Raw genomic sequence first — 24,609 nt, forward strand, 5'->3', positions numbered from 1 at the left:
TTTGGCTCATTTCCCCTACTTTACATCAATTTTTAATGTAAGCACCATCTTTAAACAATATTATCTTTTAATGTTTATCACGTCTCATAATGCTCAAGAACATACTGTATTTGACGATCGCACTAAGAAATGGATGCAAAATAGGAAAAATGTGGGCCTACATAGGATTTAATACAGCTGAATAAATCAAATAATAACCTCATATATAGCACCTTTCATAGTGGACCACCATCACAAAGCACTTTACAAGATATAAGACTAGCATGTGTGAACCATGCATCAGCTGCAGAGTCACTTACAAGAACGTCTCATGTGAAAGACAGAGCACAAGGAGATTAAGTAACTTGCTCAGGGTCACACAGTGAGTGAGTGAGAATATACCTGAGCAGGGATTTGAACTGTAAACCTCCGGCTACAAGCCTATTTCTTTAACCACTGGACCACACAGTCTCCACAAATGGGTGAATATACCCTATGGTAGTGCTATTGAATGGGAATTTTTCATTTTTGGCTGTCCTCTTGTCCATTGTATTTTAATGTATTAAAATCTTCTGCAGGTGTTTAAAGAAGATGAGTATGTATTATCTGAAATACTGTACAAAATACACACACACACACACACAGAAACTGAGCAAAGCTCTGCATATCCCGGTGTCTGCACTGAAAGAATGTGGTGGGGATTTGAACTGGGCAAGTTGAAGCGTGAATTGCTGTCAACATGAATGTGTGTTTCATGTTGACACTTAATTTCTATTTCCATGTTGGTTCTTGTTTGGATATCATACAGTAAATGCACTATCCCATTTCTATACTCCCTTCTATACTGTATATATGAATGCACTGTATAACAGATAAGCGCAGCATCATTGTGCTGCACAACTGAGCACAACCTACTTCTGAACCAACAATGAACAGGCATGCAGCCTGAAATGCAATATTATTCCAGTAGAGGGCAAAGACATTTGCTCAGGAACATGGAATAAGTGGTGGCTTACCTTTGTTTAAAAGTCGTTTAGTCGTTCATAAGAACAATACATATGATAGGGTTGTGGTGTTAATAATGGTCGATTTACTGTACCCTTTTCCATAATAATGGACTTCTGAGGGCAACAGGATAAAAACAGACAAACACTGTTTAACAAACCTGAGATGTATCTTCTCTGCTTGTGACGTCCTGCTTAAAAATTAGCCATACTTAAAAAAGCACATGCACGCAAGGTCTTACTATACTGTGGTGGACATATGCTAAAAATGAACTGAAGAGATGTACTACTTTCATGAATGATCCTAAAATAACATAGTTCTAACTAGACTTTTGAGAAACCAGTTAAAATTAAAACATATTTTGAATTGTGCTAATTTACGATTATTCTATATAGCTATATATATATATATATATATATATATATATATATATATATATATATATATACTGTATTCTTGCTATATATATTATAATGTTACTGTATTCTGATATAAAATATTTACTGTATTCTTGAAAATAAATAAATAAGCGAGTCGCTTTAATGGGCGGGGCCGAGGGAGTTGTGTGATTTGCAAGCTTAGATTACGAGAAATAGGAGGAGGGCTAGCAAAGAATGCAGTGAGTAGTCTGTTCCTTTAAAACAGCAGGATTTTGAACTAGTTTATTGCACTGTATGACTCGCTGGACAACCGTACGGGTGCTTTGGGTCTGGAATCTATTTTACACTACAAGCGACACTGTGCCTTGGGGTTTTAAATATATATTTTATAAATATTGTAACGTTTCATTCTCCACGGGAGAACAATTCTGCTTTTAAAAAAGCCATGGCTTCTGACGAGCTAGCATCCAAACTGACCCGCCGTCTGAAGATCGAAGAAGGAGCGGAGGAGCCGGTGTCTCTGACCGGCACGCAGGATGGGCTAGGCGGGCGAAGCGAGGAGGAGAAGCCGGCGACGGCGAATGCAGACTCAGAGTTGGGGGCTAAGCTGCTTCGCAGGACGGATATCAACGATGGAGTTGCTGAGCATCACCAACCCAGCAAAAAGGTGTTCAACCCCTACACCGAGTTCAAGGAGTTTTCGAGGAAGCAAATCAAGGACATGGAGAAAATGTTCAAACAGTGAGTTGTCTATTTCAGATACCGCTTCTATAATTAATGGTGCACTTTCAATTATCCTATACCGGCACGTACATTTGCATTGGAGGGCGGGGGGGCTTAAGTTTATGTGTAGCGTGACGGACTTGTTCAATCACTGTCACTTGTGAAATCTAACAAATAAATGTTTCTTTAAAACAAACCAAAAATAATTCGGAGGTAAACACAGGTCTTCTGTTTCAGGCGTACACTAACGCACAGGTGAAGTTAATAGCGAACCTACAGAAAATAATGCTTGCGGAGAAGTGGTTAATCAAATAAAACACTGAAATATGGCAGGTGTTGTAAAAACTGAAATGATAATCGTGTGCTTAGGCAAAATAAATATAGGCTACAAACTGCTCAGGTGAATTTAAAAAGCACAGTGCACAGGCTGATTCATTGTAAAATCGGGAAGTACATTCTGTTCAATTATAATTTGTTAATGTCGCTTCCTTATCAAAGCAAAATTAAAAGATGCACTTAAATGACTGATTCAAATCAATGCGTTTGTGTGCGCAGTGGGTTACGAGTATTATTATTATTATTATTATTATTATTATATTGCACTGTGTGTTAATGTAGGCACCCCCTTACCCCAATAAATATAAAGCAGCATACACTTGGCGCATTCGTATGCTTGACGTATTTTTACCATACGCTGTTTGGCTTTTGAGATGAGGTGCGTGCTGCGATTTAAAAAAAAAAAAAGTAATCAGCCACAATCTAAACTACTTAGCAATTTAATAAAGACCGACGACCCCCACAAATCTTGGAAACCGTACACTGTTCCCTGGCCAACAGTGCAGCTGACAAGGGCTTCCATGTGCTGTGCTCGCCCGGTGAACTACCGCCAGTCGCTGTATGTTCGCATTGAACCGTTGACTCTCCTTTGCTGTAGTCGGTATTTTGTTACTGGGTTTTTAATGCTCATTAAATATGGGTAATTGACTGACTGATACGGGAAACTAGCTGTGGGTGTCTCTTTTGAGGGGTGAGAGGGAAGGGTCTCGGTAAAGAATACTTAAGAATAAATATATTTAACAAAGAAGCTTATAGTTCTAAAATTAGATGAACGAATAGACTTTTTTTCAAGGCTTCTCCTCTGTCAATTTTTTTACCTTTTATTATTTACTGAATACTTTATGGAAGAGTATTTCAAGTTATTGTTGCTGTTCTTTTCAATTCTGCAATGGGTGACTGGAAGGGCTGAGGCCTGAAGTAGAGGCTCCTGGAGTCATGTGTCCCCTCTTTATTTCTGAACTCCTCATACTGCATTAGCAGTTATACCCTATATGTTCTGCTACCAGTGGTTTTCTGAAATGGGCCATGGTTAATGTTGAATCCTGCCTTGTTTATTACACTAGGGAGTCATGCATATTCCTTACAGCCATCTAGATCAGTCAACATGCTTGTGCATGAGGCAAAATAAAACAATAAAGCAACTGTCTTCAGCCTTTGCATTTCTTTGCCCTGAGAGCGCTTCCAGTCTCTTAACACTTTCCCTGTCCACGATGCTCTGCTTCACTAATTAAATGTATTTCCAAAGCAAGAAAGAAACTCAATAGAGAAACACATTATTTCAGTTTAAAGCTAGAAGCCAATAGCCTGCGTCGCTGAAACTCTGTGAATATATTTTAGACACAGAACTCCCCATTCCAAACCATAAAGTTAAGGTTTAGGCTGTAATTTTCTCTCGGGGATTTCCTTTTCCGTGTGTAATTTCAGGGAGATTTGTCTTGGTTTCACAATGCAGGCTGAAGTTCTAATACCAGGGACCGCAGCTTGATGTATCTGTGTGTGATCTGAATACAGATTTCAAGGTACTGCCATGAGGTCATCACCTTATTAATGTTTCCCTGAGTAGCATGCAACAAACGTTCATTTTGATTTGATTGGAAACACCAAGGTCTATCACCCATCTCAAGTCCTGAATCTCATCAGGCATCGCTGAAACTGAAGAGGGTAGTGAAAAGCAAACAGCATTGAGTGTTATTCACAATAGTGGCAAAATCTACCACCCAGACAGCCGATAAGCTGTGAGGGAGTCATACCAAAGGAAATGGGTCTGAAAGATGACGTTCCACAATGAAACATTTGCCGTGGAAGTTGTTTCACCTCTAATGACAATGCTGTAGAGTAGATTTGCAGAACTTGTCTGTGGCCACGTTGTTGTTTTTTCCATATGTGTTGACTCCTTTGTTGGCCCACAATGTTGTTCATTTAGAGGTCATTTTGCATACTTTGCATCCTTCGTTTTTTAGTGGGAGCGTTGTATTTCAGCAACTTCTGTCTCATTATGTTGTTTTTCTGTGAGATGTAAGCAGTATTAAAATATGATGATACTATAAAACAAATGCAAAGTAGGAAAATATACCTCAAATTTAGCAAAATAAGATTCAGTACACATGGCTATGCACACGTTCACCTTCTAGACCTTTGTCTTTTTTAATACAGACGAATGTGTTTTTATTTGCGTTATTGCTTGTTTTTATTAAGGACCAGCTAATGCTTTCTGTAAGTTCTTGCTTTTTCTAACATAGCCAAACTTTATCATGAAAGGCAGGTCTTATAGGCTGTCAATAGGGTGGCTCAATATTTGTGGTGCTGTCGTAATCGTCCTTCTCTTTTTACTTTTTTAAAACACTATTGAGAAACAGCAATGCCAGCTTGCAGAGGTCCTAGTGGAGCAGGTCAAAGTTCAGCCACAGACACACATTAAGAATGCCCGGTCACTGTTTATCAACTGGTTGTTATGTTGTCTGATAGCTTCCTGTTCTGTAGGTCACAGTCACTTGATCTGCAGTTAGACCATGTGACCCCTTGACAAAGAAGCATAGATGTATTGTGTTAGAAAAAAATCTAAAGAAGCAGAACTAAAAGCTCACCAGAGAGGGAGTTGATAAAACGACTGCTAAAAAGAGATGGGAAACAAGGCTTTTAAATTTTACATCTCAAGTATAGGATCTTAAAGAATTATTACTAAATGCAATAAGCACATGTTGTAGAAATCCAGCACTGGAAGGTTAAGAGTATGATTTTAAAATGTCCTGTGCCATACCCACTGCGAGCACATCAGCAGTCATTAAGAATGTCTCTCACCTTATCCCTCTTATCTATTGCGATGTTGATATTGTTGCTCCTGTTCTAAAATTGATTTCCAAACTGCTGTACTACAGTGCTGTGCCATTGAATCTGATGTTCACAGCCAACTTATTTCCCAAGGCAGCCACATTATAAAGTGGACAGCAAAATGGTTGTGCATTTGGCAGACAGACCGCAACTAGTATGGTACAGCAATTCACTGTGACGTTGTAGTGGGAGAGGATGAGGGTGAAGCCAGTCGTTCATGCTGCAGCATACTAAGATAGTTCTATGTTAATAGGATCACTCCAGACTCTTGCAGTGTTTCCTGCCTATTGGAAACTGTGTATGGTTGGTTAGTTGGGGACCTGTTACCTGTAACATACACTAGAAGTATTTTTTTTTCCTCTTTTTTTTGATTAACTTTGTATCTTTTTCAGTTTGTCATACATCGTTGTAAGATTGTAACTCTTAGAAGTTTCAGGTCGATGTAGAATCCAGTACATGTGGTATAACTAGAGTGTGGCTGTGTAGGGCAAAGGAAATACCAAAGAGATAAATGTTGTGTTTCTTAAACTCATAGGGTGTGTTGCAGGGGGATGGTTAATGCTTACACACTGCTACATGTATATATCTAGAGGTTATACATTATTCAAGCTGAATTGAGGCCACAGAAGTGCGTTAAACTTCTCAGTTTTAAAAAGACACTAATGTTATGGCTTAAACCAGAAAATTATACAGTGAAGGAAAAGATGAATACATTAAGATAACTCTGATATTTCTTATCTAATATAGACTGAAAGTAAATACAAATTTTACTATTGCTATGTGTGGTTCTTGGAAAGGAGAGAGAGAGAGAGACACTTCCTTAAAGACTAGATGAAGCACAGAAAAATCACTTTTTTTTTTACCTTGCTAGTTTTAGTCTACATTCAGGGATTTCATGCAGAAGTGTTTAATTGAGCACTTTGTGGCTGTGCTGGTCTGTGTGGGGTGTGGAAGAGATAGTGAATGCAAATACCTCTCCAGTTTAAGAATCTAGGACTGCCTGTGTGTGTTGGCAGTGCATTGCTACTATTGAAATCTGCCAGCAGTCTGACAGCTATAATAAGATGTCAGACCAGTTTGAAAATGAAGAGCATCAAAGATCCATATTCACAAACTGTTTACCGTAGGGCTAAATAAGCAAAAACAAACTCATTGGAAAAAACAAACATGAAAGTTACAGAACTAGCAAGAAACAAACTCACTGGAAAAAACAAACATGAATGTTACAGAACTAGCAAGAAACAAACTCATTGGAAAAAACAAACATGAATGTTACGGAACTAGCAAGAAACAGCTGAAGTGCAGCTAAAGTAGAAGCTCGTATTATCCCACGCTACTTTTCCATATGTCTGGAGAACCACTTTGTCAACTTGCTGTTAACATTGTTTAGCATAAGTTATTGAGTATGGGATTCTCGGGGGTATACTGAGGCGTCCGTCTGCCTGTTCATCAATCCGTCTGTATGTCACACTTACATTTTTGCATACTGTATATCTAGAGAGCCACGTCATGAAACTTGGTATTCACATTATTGATCAGATTCTGGGGATATATGCCATATGCTTGTTAAGAATGGACACCTTCCTTTTGCCCCATTTCATCCTTGCTTCACTTCCCCCTCCCAACATGGGCACAAATTTGCTTTGCACGCTCTACAAAAGGGCAGAATGTTTCACTGCCCACCCGCAGCATGAAGACAGGCATTCACTCAAAGACATCCCCCCCCCCAAGTATCAGTATGCTCACTTATAGACACTGGGGACAGGATCTCTTTTGTGTGAGAGCATGCATGGTCAATGATGTTATCTTCATTAAATATAACCCTATCCTCACCCCAGCATGAGAGCAGGTCCTTTCTGGATACAGTGCATGCTCACAACTAAAATCCCAGCACACTAGTTGCGGCCACTGTATTGGGAAGCATTCAGGAATGGAGGATTAAGAGCTGGACCACATGCAGTGTTGTCTGAGGTATTTAAGACCTTGAGCAGTTAGCCGTACAATGTTTCAATCACTTGAGGAAGAAAAATGTAAGACTAAAGATTAGTCTGCTTGTTCGGAAGTCAAAGTGGAAGATGATGCTGCAGAGATGTGCTGATATCATTTTTGTTTTTGTGTTATTTTGGAGTTGAGCTTGTTGTTTTTCTGCCCTTGCCCATAGTGTTTCCATGTTTGTGTGGTATACGGTTTTAGTGAGTTGAATACTGAGAGGACGTGTTAAAAGCCTTGCCATTTAAAGAGAAGGTTTTCTTAGAAAACTCTTGAGCTGCTCATAGTCTGGTGCACATTGCAGTTACTGGGCAAGCAATGAATAGAAAGAGACATTTTAGAACCAGAATGGCTTTTTCTAGCCACCTCCTTGTGTTCCTAATGCAGATAATGATTTGTAGGCAATTAGATAAAATGACTTGCTACACAGCTATGAGTACTAGACTCAAGTTTAATGTGTAAGTAGCTTTACATTTAGTTTTCTTTAGAGGGGGTTGGGGTGGAGGTGGGGTTACTTATTTACTTTTTAAATTATTTTTAATTTTTTTTAAGTCTGTTAAGGTGAGTTCAGTTCTGAGAACTACAATTGGGATGCAACTTTTTCATACATTTTTTTTTACGCACAAATTATTGAATGTGTACTGTATAGAACGCTCTTCATTTGAATGGGAGCCATTTGCATGACTGCCTTTACTCCATTTACGCAAAATGATCAGATCAAACTTGTTTTCATATGTGTGCATCTGTGTGGGATAAGGCAGCTCTGAATAGTAATCTGCTGTAAGAGAGTGAACTCTTGTATTTGAAACATAGCTGCAATAGACCCTTATTAATAAACTGTGGGCTAAATATATCCTGGATATATGTTATGAGTGTATATCAGAATGTACATCTATAGCAGAGCCAAGAAATACATTCTGTCTATATTCCTGCACACATGTTATATTTAAAACTCTAGTCCTGCCTGTTTAAGATTATTCAATAGTTAACCCTTCTGTCCTCTCTGGTTCCAACCAAACACTGTTGGCTTTCTGGTTTGTTTACATTCCCTTATTGACACTCTGCAGTAGCTCAATACAAGCAAAAAATCTTCTTTTTTTTGTTAAACATTGGTAGATCAAATAATAAAAATAAGTTTCCCCAGTCACAGTATAGATAACCAAATAATAAGTTGAAATAATAATGAACCTGGATTGTATTGCTGTTATAGTGGACCTTCATGGTGTTAATTCACTGTTGTTGATAATTGTATTGATTTTATTACCATTGTCCTGCATCAAGCAGATTCCAAGAATCTCTGGTAGTCAGTAACACAGTGTTGGTCAGTTGAGTTATGTTCACCTTTATTTGTGCTGCATCCTCGTTGCATTACAGCAGAGTACACAACTGCAAATTGCCAGTAAAACGTGCTATCTAATACAGCAGAGAGAAGGTGTGGAAAATGGAGACAGCAGAGTTAGAGGAAGAGTACTGGCAGATATATCAGCAGGAGAGCGAGAGAGAGAGAGTACTGGCAGATATATCAGCAGGAGAGAGAGAGAGAGAGAGAGAGAGAGAGAGAGTACTGGCAGATATATCAGCAGGAGAGCGAGCGAGAGAGAGTACTGCCAGATATATCAGCAGGAGAGCGAGCGAGCGAGCGAGAGAGAGAGAGTACTGGCAGATATATCAGCAGGAGAGAGAGAGAGAGAGAGAGAGAGAGAGAGAGAGTACTGGCAGATATATCAGCAGGAGAGCGAGCGAGCGAGCGAGAGAGAGAGAGAGAGAGAGAGTACTGGCAGATATATCAGCAGGAGAGCAAGCGAGAGAGAGAGAGTACTGGCAGATAATATCAGCAGGAGAGCAAGCGAGAGAGAGAGAGTACTGGCAGATATATCAGCAGGAGAGCGAGAGAGAGAGAGTACTGGCAGATATATCAGCAGGAGAGCGAGCGAGAGAGAGAGAGTACTGGCAGATATATCAGCAGGAGAGCGAGAGAGAGAGACTACTGGCAGATGTATCAGCAGGAGAGGGAGAGGAAGAGTACTGGCAGATAAATCAGCTGACTGTTAGCCAAACAGCTGGAGGAAGACAACTGGGATTGTGGGTCCAGCACAAGGGAAAAGACAACTGGGATTGTGGGTCCAGCACAAGGGAAAAGACAACTGGGATTGTGGGTCCAGCACAAGGGAAAAGACAACTGGGATTGTGGGTCCAGCACAAGGGAAAAGACAACTGGGATTGTGGGTCCAGCACAAGGGAAAAGACAACTGGGATTGTGGGTCCAGCACAAGGGAAAAGACAACTGGGATTGTGGGTCCAGCACAAGGGAAAAGACAACTGGGATTGTGGGTCCAGCACAAGGGAAAAGACAACTGGGATTATGGGTCCAGCACAAGGGAAAAGACAACTGGGATTATGGGTCCAGCACAAGGGAAAAGACAACTGGGATTGTGGGTCCAGCACAAGGGAAAAGACAACTGGGATTGTGGGTCCAGCACAAGGGAAAAGACAACTGGGATTATGGGTCCAGCACAAGGGAAAAGACAACTGGGATTGTGGGTCCAGCACAAGGGAAAAGACAACTGGGATTGTGGGTCCAGCACAAGGGAAAAGACAACTGGGATTGTGGGTCCAGCACAAGGGAAAAGACAACTGGGATTATGGGTCCAGCACAAGGGAAAAGACAACTGGGATTGTGGGTCCAGCACAAGGGAAAAGACAACTGGGATTGTGGGTCCAGCACAAGGGAAAAGACAACAGCTTCTTCAAACAATTTCTTTCCATTGCCCAGCTTCTTTAAGTATTCTGGTGATTCATCCAGCACTTGGCGTCTTGTTGCAAGGCAGCAGGGTTAAAAGAAACAGATGAGCTTGTTTATTTAGGTTAAAGTCACTGTATAGTAGGCCACAAATGCATGTAAAAAGTACCTAAGTCAACCCATTCATAATCTCAAGATGCTGAATCACAATAGAAGGCTAGTGCGTCCTTCAGTGTTCTGTTGGTACACTGTACACTGAAATAGACACTACTTCTCATCTTGACCTAGTGTCTTGTATTTCTACCTTAGAATTCTGAATCAGCGGTTTTTTAAGCCAGAGAAAGCCACATCTGTGTTTTTTAATTTCATCCACCAAGCAAATACTGCAGGTTTCTTTAATAATACTCACAGTCAAGTTTGTTTGTATTTGTATACTAAGTTTCTAAATGGTAAAGGCGGCAGGGTTTTCTTTGGCTTTAAGAGAGGTGGATAAGCTTTACAAATGCTTACAAGCTTCTGTATCCCCATAATTGACCGAGTAGCACCTGCCTCTGTCCTTGAGAGGCTAAGATTCCCCTGCTATAATGCCATGCCCATCACTACAGAGGGCATTGTAATTAGAGTGTAGCTTTAGAGCACGGTTGTGAAGTCTGGCAGAATGTTCCCCTTCGCTGTGGCACATTGTCACTCTAACAGTCCACAGTTATTGTAAGGACAAATACTGTGCTTTAACTTCTTTGCTGTCATGATAAACAAGTCCTACTGTGTGCCCCATGTGGTGCCAGTTTAAAAATTGCTTGTCATGGGGCTGTCTGCAGCAGTGTGCCCTCATCTCGTGGGGCAGTGCTTCATTTCAGCAGCTGGAGGCTGTTAATGGGCTACGGGAGCCATTATCTGCTGAGCATGACTTTGTTAAAACACCTCATGAATTAACTTTTAAATAAACATGGGAGTAGATGACAGCTCACAGTGCTAACCTCCAAGTATTTTGTGCAGTTAACTTTGGCTTCTCAAAGGACGGAAATTGACTGGCTTTTTTTTTTTTTTTACGCTGCAAGGTGTTTTCATATTTGTTTTACGATCTGAACGGTGACATATAAATACTAAAACACATACACAAAAACTGGACTTTTGTATGAAGAGATGTATTAATATTGATCAGTATTTTGCCTCACACATTCCTTGCTTGATACATCACCCTGGTGCTCTGTTGGGAGTCTCATGTATGTGTTGTATTACGAGCCCATGCATGTTTTCAGGGTTTCTTTTGCTTTTTAATTCGATTCGCAGATTGTTCTTTTTGGAACAACGAATCTGGACGCTCAGGATGCTACAAGCTCTACTGTAATTGTGATAGCTGCGGCAGTGGAAATGAATGTTACAAAACTAGACTGAGATCTAATTATTTTAATCTCTTTGCATCTCAGGATTTTCAAATTGTTGTTATCTGTACCTTCACAAAGCCAAAAAAAATAAATGTATAGGAGAAATGAAAGCAAAAGGTGGCTTGAAGCAATGAGTGTCTGTGGCAGGCATTCCCTTCTTGTTGTGCTGCTTCTGACTTGCATTTCTAATCGCCCCACATGGGAGGCTGCCTCGCACACTGCATAGCGATGAGATCCCAGCACGAAGCTGGCTGGATTCGTGTGCTGAATGGCGGGAATGAGCTGGAAGCGACTGACAGAATGGACTGCTGCAGTGTGGTGATTTATAAATGCTGTGATCAATATTTTTCACTCATTTTGCTGACATGGAATTGTGATTTTACTGGTTTATATGTTGGGTACAATCCGTGTGCTCTCACTGTAACTGCTTGTGCGAACTCTTATTGACAAAATTGCAACTGGTAGTTCTGTATATTTTTGTCTTGTTTTGTGTTTATTTTGGAGTCACACACCACAGTTGCCTGACTTGTAACTTGTCGTGCGTGGGTCACAGAAAAATTGCTAGAAATGCTGAAGCGCTGGCCTTGCTAGAATATGTTTCACGGTCTGCTTCAAGTTTCTTTTAAACTTTATTTTAGAATCACGTTAATGACGGACTGTCATCTGCTTTTTTTAGAGCTCTGAAAATCAAACTGTTTGCCGTTACCAGCGCTTGCATAAACCATTTCCTGTTACCAGCGCTTGCATAAACCTGTCAGAGAGGGCCTGCTCTTGCCGGGGGATTCAGTTTCTCATGACTTTAGTTTGGGTTTCTTCCAGAGAAGCGGTGCAGTGTGCTCTGGGTTCCCTTTGTTAAGTCACTCCCTGCCCTTATTTGAATTCCTCAGCCTCGTGTATAGAACGGTGTGGTGGGGCCACAAGGGTCTGCCTTGGCAAGAGCCTTGTCTTAATATAACAAATCTTTGAGAATTGAGCCTGTTTTAATAGATTAAACGTAAACCTATGCACAATAAAAGTTGTTTGCCATTTAAAATGTCATGCACATTTTAAATGAAAGTAGATCTGATTTAGTATTTGTCATTTTTGCATTTATTTCAGTTTTTAAATGGATTTTCACATATACCATGAAATTAGAGTGGTTTACAAAGGCTCTATAAATGATAATAAACTGCTTAGGGGAATCTTCAGAAAACCAAACATTTCCGGTTGAACATTTCTTAGAATACTACCTAGTGATTTCTATTTTGGTTTAGTGTTTAACTCTTTGCAACCTTAGAGGTTGGGGCACGTGATAGGTGAGGGACAGTGGCTTCAGTCAAGCACTCTGCCAGCAGACAGTCGCCATGAGAGCCTGCCCTCGCAGCTCTGCGAGAGAGCACAGCCCTGACCTGAAAACCGCTTGCCGAGCTCAGTCGAATGATTATCTGGACAAAAGTCCCCTGGGACAAAGTGGAAAATTGCTAATCCGCTTGCCCTTGTGATCAGAGTAGCTAGATTTGAACCCAGGCCTCCAAAGGTTAAAAGCATGAAAGGCTAGTGAATTAGCACACTGCGTACCAGGTTTCTGCGTTAATAATCTAATAGTGCTGTACCATTTTCACTAAAGAGAAATCAACGTCTCTCTTAAGAATTTGTTCAAATCTTATCCTGTTTATCAATGTCATCCTGAGCAAAGAACATATGGCACAGTTCTAAAGTAAAAAAAAAACAAAACAAACAAAACATGTTTTTGTTTAATAGTAGCTCATGAGTACAGTCTTTTTTGTGATATTATTATAAGTTAATGTGTAGGATGTCTCTTAACAGACAAACTTGCTCAAGATTTTATAACAGTGAGGCACCCTGCACACTTATACAAATACATGCAGTAAATGAAGGGATGAGAAGCAGTTCTATCAAGTTATATCTGATTACTATATCCCCTTGAGATAGTTGCACCTGTTAAACATCACAGGCGCACACAGCTGTGTTCAGTGTTACAGTGCTCCAGGCATGCAGTCATGTCTGCAGGCGTACAGCTTCTTACCTGTGTCTTGTACTGAACTCTGAAGAATACCGAGCTTGGTTCTGGGGGCAATTATTGCTGTAACCCCAAATGTTTGTGCCTGTCTGCCTCTACAGCTGGCTGGGGGTTCCAGACGCCTCAAGACATGCTTGATTAGCAGCTGAAAACAGCAGCTGTAAGATTACATGCTGTAAGATACCAAAACGGCATGCTGGTGGTGAAGTATTTCTGAGACATTGAATACAGTAGATCATTATTTGCCTTGCTTACTAAGCATTCTAGCAACAGTTGCTTCTGGAAAGACTCCTCAAGGCTGAGGTCTGAAAGCATATTAGTGTTGCACTGTATGCTGAAACCTATAAGTAAAGCATTGTGCAGTAAATTCTGTGCAATATTAATATGCTTACCCAAACTCCCCCCAATCAGCCTAGGGCTGTCTTTTCAGTAGCAGTTTTTGCTGGAATAGTTAGTAAGCACAGCAAATACAAATCCAAGCAGAAATTACAATAGAGAATCATGCAGAACACACTTGCAGGATATTACAGAGAATATTATTACTGTAAATATTGTTCACACAATCCCTATACTATATATTCGTATGCATATACTAGTAGCTAGAGATACTCAATACTAGTACAACAAAACCTTGGCTGACATTATTGCAAAAATCAATTTTGGGAATACAGTGAGCAGTACCCCACTCTAATCATTCTGATACCAGTTAAGACACCACTGAACTTTTGTGATATCTTAATAGTTTCTTAAAGTTCTTTTTAAACAATTTTTGAGAGAGAAGATAATTCAGGGATTTCAAGATGTGCTGTTTGCAAGCTGTGATAAAATGAGTAACACATGTTCCACACCCAACACCACAATCTACCAGCTTTTATTATTCTGGTCGAGTATAACATAGCTAACTTTTTAGTGTCTTTGTGGTTTTTAAATGGGTGAGTCTGTATGCTACGTTCTGGAGCCATACTAGTAGCATGGCTTGAAACCAACACTAGCCCTGCACCCAGCCCTTCATTTCAGAACTTCACTTCCTTCTTAAATGATCAGGAGCTTGGTGTTAAATACGTTCTTCCTCCCTTATAGCTGCTTGAACAACAGAATGCTGTCAGGACAAGTGTGATCAGTTTAGAGCACCTTTACCAGGGGCCTGCTTGTTCTCCTGGCACCTGGTCTTTTTCATTTATGTACTGTAACAAGGGAAGCTCAGGGTGCAGTGTGAGTTTCAATTCATGAAGTATGTCTTTGGATTTCAGGTGTGTGGTCCCTTGTATCAGAGTCCTATAGATGTTGTGAACTCAGAAGTGGCTTGTCTGCCACAGGAGAAATATGTTTTCCACTTAATTCATAAGATATTATGAGTGAATTATTTATTCTTGTAAACACTGCAGGTTGCTCTGTAACGATACAAGTGTTGTCTGCTGACCCCTGGCCCAATAAGAGTTTGCTAATAAAAAAACAAAATAATTGAGGCAACGTGACTTTGTTGGTGTTTCATAGAGACACACATGCTTTTAGATAACTGTCTATCTTTGCACAGCAAAATTCAAAATAATTTTGTACCAAAACTCTATGCTTATCTGATGTCTGTATTATTTTAACATCAACTTCTAAGAACCCTTTAATCTTCAACATGGGACCAGCGTTAGGAGGAGATGCAGAATTGAAGTGTATCTAATTTACTTCTCAGTAGCCTTTAAATTGTCTGTGTTTGTCGCTGCCTGTAATGCAATCTTGAAATAATGTGATGTGATTGCAGTTTCATCATGAATATTGCTTCACACACAGCAGGCTGCTGTTGTCGGAATACCAATGTGCCTTTCATTCAGATAGTGCAGGTGATTCAGACATGATGCTTCATGTGTCTGTCTCAAGGCACACCTGCAAGCCAGCTGACTCAACTCAGGGTGTTTGTTTGCAAAATGTGAAATTGAATTGAGGGAGAGGCTGTTAGACGGCTGCAGCTGAGTTTATTTTTAGCCCTCGAATGTGTTTAGGCTGTGTTCACACTGGGTCCGTATAGAGGGTTAGGTCTGCACTCGGTACGGTTTGGTGTGAAGTGTGAATAACAAATTCTGCTCGGAAAACGAATTGAACAGAGTCCGCCTAAAGAGATGGTCTTGGTCCATTTGGTAAATGCACCGAGTCCAATTAGCTTGCTAAAGTGCTGAACTCGGTCCTGTTGCACATAGGAAACAAACTATGCAAGGTAACCTGACTCGGAAGTAAACATTTTTCGCATAGTTTAGTTCATATTCTGGGAATCAAGTAGAGCAAAATAAAAATAAAAATCTTGATTATTTAGAACAATTTCAGATCTGCCAGAATTGATATATGAGAACATTAGATGGTATTTCAATGCAAATTGTAATAGTGATATATTGCTTATTGTAACCGCATTAGGGTTACCAGACATCCCGTGAAAACTGGGATTGTCAGTTTCAGCCTTATTAGTTGTCCTGGTCAGAAAACAGTAGAATTGTTAAATTGTTCTGGTTTTGCTGTTGTATTTTTGTATTTGTATTAAGTATAAAACTGCATCAGTGTGCTCTACACGTTAATAGCAGAGTAATGTATTAGGTTGTGTTCGCGCCATTCAAAAATAAAATTATATGGATTATTTAACCATTCTGATTATGTGCATATGTTTAAAACGGTAATAGCCGATCTATTTTTTAAATAGCCGATCTATTTTACATGTGATGACTAGTATGACAATATAAAGAGAATATTGAATTGTTATGATCTGCAATAAATTCACACAATGTTTAATTTCTAAACTGTTACTGTGTTAACAGTTGTGGTATACTGTTATTTTAACGGCTTCAGAGTTGCTACAGCATCGGTGAATTGAAGAAAATTAAGAACATCCCAGTTTTTCACTGCGGAAATCTGGACAGTGGGAGAAACTGAAACTCTGACAGAAATTTGGTCAGACACCAAAATCCAAGCCGAACTGGACAAATCTAATACAAATAGTGAAATATTCAGTCTTAATTGACTTTTTTTTTTTTTTTAATGCAGACAATAAGAGAACTGTGCAGAATTGAGTAAACTGCATTATTCTCCTATACTGTAGGCTATAGCTATTCAATACATGTATTAAATTAGTTAAGTGCTCCCCCAGTGCTTTCTTCCACAGCTGTATGTAAGAATCTGAAACATGCTATATTAAAAACCAGAGCAGTACAGCAATAGCTGTCGTCTTTCAATATGCCTTGCAGGATATTGTAAACATCTGGTTCACGCACCATATGAATGAACAGAGTTCTCTTGAAAACTGCATTGCATCCAAACGAACTGGGTCCCTTTGATCGTAGATAAGTGTGCGCAGCAAGCACATCGATACGTTGTTTCAAACTAAACGAACCAGACCCAGTGTGCAGTCTACTTTGTTATTGGATATTTTGTGGGGATCAGAATTGTATATGCCCGATATTATTTTGTTTTGAGATTGCTGTTGCATACTTTTATTTGGGAAGCGCTCGGTTCAAAGAAATTTCCAAACCCTACCCTTATCAGAATGCAGACTCACCGCAAGGCAGGTCTACTTTGATTATTTTTAACGTATTGAATTACAGTCGTACCCTGAAAAAGGCACAAGCAGAAACGTTTGTCTACTTGACTTAGTTTCTTATTGTTTTTAGTGTTCTGTTTGAACATCTATGAAGTTTTGGAATCATTCTTGGTAGGATCTGTTGCTCCAGTATATTTTTTCCTGCTGTTCTCAGAGTTTGAGCTTCTTTGGACGAAGGCTGTTTAGTCCTGGCACTTCAACTTTTGAAGCCAGTACCTCCGTTAAACTTATATAAATTCATACCCATGACTGCGCCCACTTAACTGGCAGAGTGAATCGGTCGTTTTCCTAGATTGCACTACAATTCTTAACTAGTTCTTTTTTCTTGACCTCTTTAGAAACCTGCAGTGTTAATTATTAACTGCAGTGTTGAATGAGGTCATATCTCCTCAGGAATTTGATTTCCTTTTGTATTTGTATTCCATTGTGACAAACCCAATCCTTAAGCAACATCCAATAACTAGTATTTTTTGACGGAAATACAAATAAACTACCCTGAACAATATAAGTCTCCAAAGCACTAGGATTGCGCGACAGAACCAAGAAAAATTGCAGGGCAAGTCAGGATTGTTTACAACAAATAGAACATAGGAAGACAATTAAACCAGAAGGCAACACCAGAGTTCAAATAGCAGATGTTGTTGAATATGCGTGGGATATTATACTTGAGACAGATGTATCAAACATTTGGTGTACATGAGTTTTAATCAGACAGCATTTGACCCATTTAAAATGTTTACCGACGAGTCCATCAGGCAGTCCTTATAGAAAGGAAAAAAAAAAAAATGTCCATGAAACAACCACAACTCCCAATACCTTAAAAGTCCCAAAATGTTATATCCAATCCGTGTTGAGAATGCAGTTGAACCAGAAAAGTTTAAACACAAAACAAAAATGAAACTTCTGTGCTGGATGCTCGTTAATCCCCAATAAATAAAAATGATAATAATCCAAAACAGTCAGAACAGCCCAGATAATCCAGCAGCAAAAAATAAGATTCCTCCCCATTCGGGGATCTCGCCCAGTTCTTCCTTGGTCTTGTAGAACTTGGAGTTTCCAACCTAGTAAGACGACAAAAAGTGATGATACAAGCTGGATTAGTCACTGTTGTTGCTCTTAGGATCCAGGTAAACAATTTGAATGATGTGGATAGTTTGTTTGGCAGGAGATTAGATAACTGGTTAATTTAAACTGGAAAAATGGCAGATTAGAGAAAATACTGTTTCTAACAACCAAAAGATTATTGCTTCCTGATTTCTCCTTTACAGACCAGCAAACTCCCTCTTCAAACACTTTGCATCCACAAAAAACCACACCCGAAAAAGAATCACCCCAGCCCAAAACCAAAAAAAAAAAAAAAAAAAAACCAACCTCTCCCCCAGGAAGTAATAGTCCTATTTAAAGAGCCACCGATTAAGATGCTTAGACTTAATGATACATCAAGCCCAATAAGACCTTTGCGAGGGCAATTAAGGAAAACACCTGAATCTAAATAGAATGTCCATGAGGCAATTAAAGAAAAGATCCTCAGTTAAAACAAGAAAGAAAATCCAGTGCAGAGATAAACCCCTTACCAAAAGTTAACAGTAAATTGAAATAGCTTCACCTAATTTTGCCTTATGGAATCTGAAAGGCCCACTTTAAAAATGAGAACAAAATTACTTATTTAGCAATTGAACAAAGAATTAAATTAACCTGGCCGGGTATTCTGATACTCAATTAAGAGCAGCAGGCAGCAAATGTTTTATGCTGCATTCATGTAACTAGTGCTACACCATTAATTCCTTAGTTTTAAAGCTGTTTGCTGTTACCTGATTGTAGCCTTGTTTCCACCTGTAAGTTTCGTTCTACAGGACTATTTCTAATCAGAGAGCAGTGCAACAGAATGCGCTGCTCCAGAGACCACATGAAAAGCAAGATGAGCTCAAAATTGTTGGCTTGCTGTTACCCAGCCTCATTGTTACCCTGTTTTCAAATGTTTTTTATGCGCTCTTAACTGTACTTTTGTTGTTAACATCAGTGTTTCCAACCTAACGACCCAACTACAGTCCTTCCGAACCTACATTTTTAAAGCAACCTTAACTGCAGAAGAGTAAGGGAAGCATGCTTATTACTGTAGCCCTTTAAACTCAAAACAGGTGTAGCCAAGCATCAGGGGAGTCTGCACTAATACAGTATGCCCTTTCTGTTTGACCACTACCCTGTGATTGGGGTTTGGTCGATACAGAAGAGAAATCGTTTGTGTGTATTTGTTTCAAAATGAGACCTTGATTGAGGAAGTTCAAGCCATTTCCTTTTCCCATTCTCTTTTGAGCAGTCTTGTATAACCTGACCCCAGATTCTGAACTGCAGGCATTTAGCCGTTTTGGCCTGGCAAATTTACAACTTGTAATAACACTCCCATTGCAGACACCTGTAGGGCTGGCCTTTGTACTCCAGAGGACCAGAGCTTGCCAACATCCACTGAACTCTAGCACAGAGGTGTCTGCAGTTTGTGATTTTATTTTTAATTTTTTTAATTTTTTTATCAGCACTAGACCGTTTTATTTAATGTATTGAGATGGCTGTAGACATAACAGCTTGAAGGCTGATGGTGGTGTTGACATGAGGTGAAATGAGTAACTTTAGCTTCAGTCTGGTAATGCAAACGCATTATGGGCGTTTGTGAATTGACTTTATGGTTAGTTGGCTCGACTATTCTGAAGAAGAGAAGTCCAAACACCGGCAAGGTCAGTAATAGCCTCAGTTGTTTCCACTATGTCTTAGTGCTCTCCAGACTATAATAACGGACTCAGACATTGCCTCATTGTGATAAAGTGTCTACTTTTATTATTTTGTCAATAAAAATAATAACAGGAACTGAGCAACCTCCCATATGAATCGCTAAGGCACACACCGCAATAAATACCACCGTCACTTTCTCAAGCATTTTGTAAACAACATGTCCCTTAGGAGGAGCACAGATGTTCAGATGCATCATGACCTCTGGTCAGTACAGTTCCCATACATCTGTACAGAATCGCAGTTAAGGGAGTGGTCATCTAAAGTAATTGGAGCTAACATAATTGCACTTCCATTGGCTGCAGACTGCATGTCAGTTAATAGGGGAAGTAGCTGATTGGTTATTGACAGGAAAGAAGCCAGTGGGGACAGTTTCAGTCTTAAGGTCACTACGACCCAGGAAATACAAGACTGTCTAAAAGCAGGGTTTCCAGAGTTTTACTAAACCTAGTGTAGTACCAGATTTTTTTTTTTTTAATGAAAACATGTGTTTCTTTCAAAACTGCACATTTGAGACCTATTAAATGAATAGAGGTTCATGGCAGTGAGAAAGTTCATGCAACTATTTTGTTAGCGACAGTTACTTTTATGCAGTCAGCGTTTGTGCTCTGATTTGCCTGCAGTGACTAGCATAGCGAACAGTGCCCTGAAATTACCTCGTTTGTTTTAACGATCTGCTGATGGCGCTAGTGAGTTCCAATCATGTGTTCTGGCAGGGAATCGATGCTTCAAGTCATTTGTCCAGCAGACAGGATGAAAAGGGTTTTTTGGAAAATGAGTTGCGGCTGATTTTGAGTTGGAGTACACATGTATTGGTTTCTATGTCCCCTTTGCTCACTGCAAATATAATTCTACCAGTTTCCTATCACAGTATGCTATACTTTATAATGCAGAGTAGAGCTGGGACAAATATTTTAGTATTCAAACCTTCAGTGATTAAAATGATCATGTTCATATAATAGTAAATAATAGCACAATAACATTAAAATGTTCAATAAAAGAATATAGATTGTAGCGTAACAGGTAAGCTTAATCAGTCAGACTGCAGAGTGTGTATCATCTGATCTCAAATCGCCGAACTCCACGTCTTCATCTGAACCTTCATCATTGATGATGCAAGCAACTGTCTGAATCATTAAAGTAGAGAGCAACTACTTCTAAGCAGTTCTTTCATGTGAGCTGCGATATTTCCACTCCGGCATTATTTACGTGTGATTATTATAAACTGGAAATTACTGGTGAAATTTGACACCAAAGTATTGTATATTAGCCTAAAATGTAAACATGTTTGTGAATCTGTAAATCCTTCAATAATTAAACTGGTTTGTTCTAATTGTTTACCACTTGACTGTTTTCTCTTTTGTTTCTGTGAAGTAAATTTTGCGTGCAAAAGGCTTTCAAGAAAGCTTTATAGAGGAGTTAGTGCTAAAACCAGAAGCCGTTCGCTCTGTCTCTTCAGTAAGATATAAAACAATTTCTTGTTTCTCTAAACAGTCTGCCCTCCACACCCTCAGGAAAGCTCGGAATGTCTCCCTGCCCTAATTGGGGGAGGTAGATTTCTAAGCACTGCAAGGACAGAAAGATTAAACTGCCGTCTCTGAGTCCTACACTGACTTCCTAAGGGATTTAGGGGTCGAGTCAAAACATCAATCCTTGATGAAAAGTGTCAATGCCACCCCCCCTCCTTAAATCTAGCACCAGCTCACGGACAGGTTAAAATAATTTTCTTTGGCCAGCTTTGGTAAATATAACCTAAATTACATGCTGCTGCTGTTACATCATTTACAATGTACAAGGGTGCTAAGATGCAGTCCCAATCAAATTCCTAACAGGCTGGTAATATACTACAATTAGGGCTTCTGATTTTCGGTTTATATCCAATAAAGGTTTTTGTGGACCCCCCACCTTCACGACCCCCCCCCCCCAACCAAAAAAAAAAAAAATGATATCAAAAAGGTTTTCATATTTTTTATTTAATTAGTAGTCCCTCGCTGAACCGGACATATCTGAAGACTTGAGTTGTCCAATTAAAAAAAATTATATAATGAAATGTTTTTGTGTAATAAATCTGTACAGTACAGGCCTATATAGTAGTAAAATCAAAAATACCTAAAACTTTCTTTTTACTTTAGCCTACTGGTAACACAAAATAAATCATGCTGCAGCTGGAGTACACAATTAACAGAAAACAGAACACACACTTTACAGAAATACATTTGAAATTTACATTACAAATTTGACTGTGTATTTAGAGTTATGGATTTGGCCTGGCTGAATTGACAGTTATCAGTCAAATTAACAAAATACATTCCATCTTAACTTCCCAGAGCAAGTTTGTGAAGTATGGTGTCAAAGTTAACAGATTCTGCTTCTTTCACTTGATTGAGAGGAGAGCTAAGGCATTCAATCATTCTTGTGACATCTGCGACCAGAGATAACCCTTTTTTTGTAGTCTTTTCCTTCAGTTTCTGACATCCAGATGTGTTCTCTTTATTTGGAGGTTCCAGAGGTTCGCAGGTTTCATTTCTGATGGTTTAAGATTGTATAATTAGAATAGCCGTTATGATAATGAGGCAGAAAACAAAACGCTTGAAAGTCTTGATTGTTGGAAAGTATGACGGAAATGTGCCAATTATAGAATGTCTTTAATTGGCACATTTGTATACCCCCCCCCCCCCCCCCCCCCCCCCCCCCCCCCCCCCCCCCCCCCCAACCAAAAAAAAAAAAAATGATATCAAAAAGGTTTTCATATTTTTTATTTAATTAGTAGTCCCTCGCTGAACCGGACATATCTGAAGACTTGAGTTGTCCAATTAAAAAAAATTATATAATGAAATGTTTTTGTGTAATAAATCTGTACAGTACAGGCCTATATAGTAGTACAATCAAATGAATACCTGACGCACTTTCTTTTTACTTTAGCCTACTGGTAGCTGTACAAAATAAATCATGCTGCAGCTTTTATTTTGCTACTGTAGCCTACTGAGTACACAATTAACAGAAAACAGAACACACATGCTATTACAGAAATACATTTGAAATTTACATTACAAATTTGACTGTGTATTTAGAGTTATGGATTTGGCCTGGCTGAATTGACAGTTATCAGTCAAATTAACAAAATACATTCCATCTTAACTTCCCAGAGCAAGTTTGTGAAGTATGGTGTCAAAGTTAACAGATTCTGCTTCTTTCACTTGATTGAGAGGAGAGCTAAGGCATTCAATCATTCTTGTGACATCTGCGACCAGAGATAACCCTTTTTTTGTAGTCTTTTCCTTCAGTTTCTGACATCCAGATGTGTTCTCTTTATTTGGAGGTTCCAGAGGTTCGCAGGTTTCATTTCTGATGGTTTAAGATTGTATAATTAGAATAGCCGTTATGATAATGAGGCAGAAAACAAAACGCTTGAAAGTCTTGATTGTTGGAAAGTAAGACGGAAATGTGCCAATTATAGAATGTCTTTAATTGGCACATTTGTATAATAGTATGTCGAGATCAGCCAATAGCTTTCCAGCTTTACAAAGAACTGGGGAGATGGAAGCCAATAGGGAGTGAGAAGAGGCGGGACTAAGGGAACCGGATTCAAGCAGGAAAAGGGAGATCTGAAAAGTTGCACTGCACGCATACAGTTTAGTTTAGTTGAGTGAAAACTAAACATTTCTAGCCCTGAAGGCTGTCTGAGTTGGATCTCTGACCCAGAAATGGTATATTTACTCATTTGCAGTTTTATTTCTGTATGTGTGTGGGCCTCCTCCTGGTGTCGGGGACCCCCGGGCGCTTGCCCGGGTGCTGACACCAGCCCTGACCTGAGTGGCAGCAGATTCCTACATTTCTATTGGAGGATTGTACATGCTTGTGAGATTTAAAGCAAGATTACAGTTAGAAGCGAAGGATTGTTCTTGCTCGCGAGATTTAAAGATATATTACAGTTCCATAAGAAGTATTTAAACACTTGTGGAATTTATAACAGAATTGCAAATTATTGCAAAATGTAAAAAATGCCTAAACACACAAACACCCCAGAAGAATGTGTCTGTGACCATAAGGATTTCATTGTGGAAGACAGCCAAAGTGTGTCTATATTTGTATGGCTTAATAAAATGTTGTATGCATGACAAGTTTCTAGACTGTAATGCCTGTTGGTGTCAAATACTTTGCCACCCTCAAAAAGGCATCATTTTCATGTGTAATACTTTATGCTGATTTTTGTGTTAGGCACAATGAAGTTGGTCTGTTTATATAAGTGTCAAAGCTTTTCTACAAGAACCCCAAAATCTAAATTTGAAAAAAAAAAAAAAACCTTTGTACCAGTGTGTAACCTTGAAATAGGTCTGGGATCACGTGTGGGTCCCATTGTAATCTTATTTGGTAATTGTAATCTTGTCAGGTGTCGCATGTAATCCAGTTACAAAGAAGCTGGTTTTAAATAGAGAGGAGGTGTTTGTGTTGCACTGTGCACTGAAGCACAAAGGTGAAGCATTGCACACTGAAGCCTGTGCAACACTGATATGCTTCCCACTTCAAGGAAAGCCCTTATAAAGCTGTGGCAAGGATAGCTGTGCCATAATTCCAATAAAATTCAAGTAGTCAATGGAGGGGGTGGTGGAAAAAATACAATTCCAATATTAGATTTATGTTGCCAGTAAACCTTGGATATTTCTAGACACTCTCTTAAAAATAGGCAGCTTTCCAGAAGCACCTGGGAGTACCATATGAAATCATGTCATATATTTCTAAAAAGAGCTGTAATTACATGGTGTAAAATAATGGGAGCATTTAAACTGGAAACAATTGAGAAAAGCCTATGAAGAGATTAGGTGCTGCTGAGACTTTAGTGCAGTGAACCTGGCAAATGCTCTCCCGATACA

At 39.3% G+C, this 24,609-nt stretch overlaps 1 protein-coding gene across 1 annotated transcript in view; it reads left to right on the plus strand.

Moving 5' to 3' along the window:
• Positions 1-1,596: 1,596 nt before the first annotated feature.
• LOC121328733 (EF-hand domain-containing protein D2-like) overlaps positions 1,597-24,609 on the plus strand; it is a 32,050-nt gene continuing 9,037 nt past the window's right edge. The window contains exon 1 of the mRNA XM_041273737.1: positions 1,597-2,105. Within this exon, the coding sequence (XP_041129671.1) occupies positions 1,810-2,105 (296 nt within the window). The 5' untranslated portion in view covers positions 1,597-1,809. The remainder of the gene's footprint in view (positions 2,106-24,609) is intronic.

The sequence above is a fragment of the Polyodon spathula genome, chromosome 16 (genome assembly GCF_017654505.1).
Source record: "Polyodon spathula isolate WHYD16114869_AA chromosome 16, ASM1765450v1, whole genome shotgun sequence".
NCBI lineage: Eukaryota > Metazoa > Chordata > Actinopteri > Acipenseriformes > Polyodontidae > Polyodon > Polyodon spathula.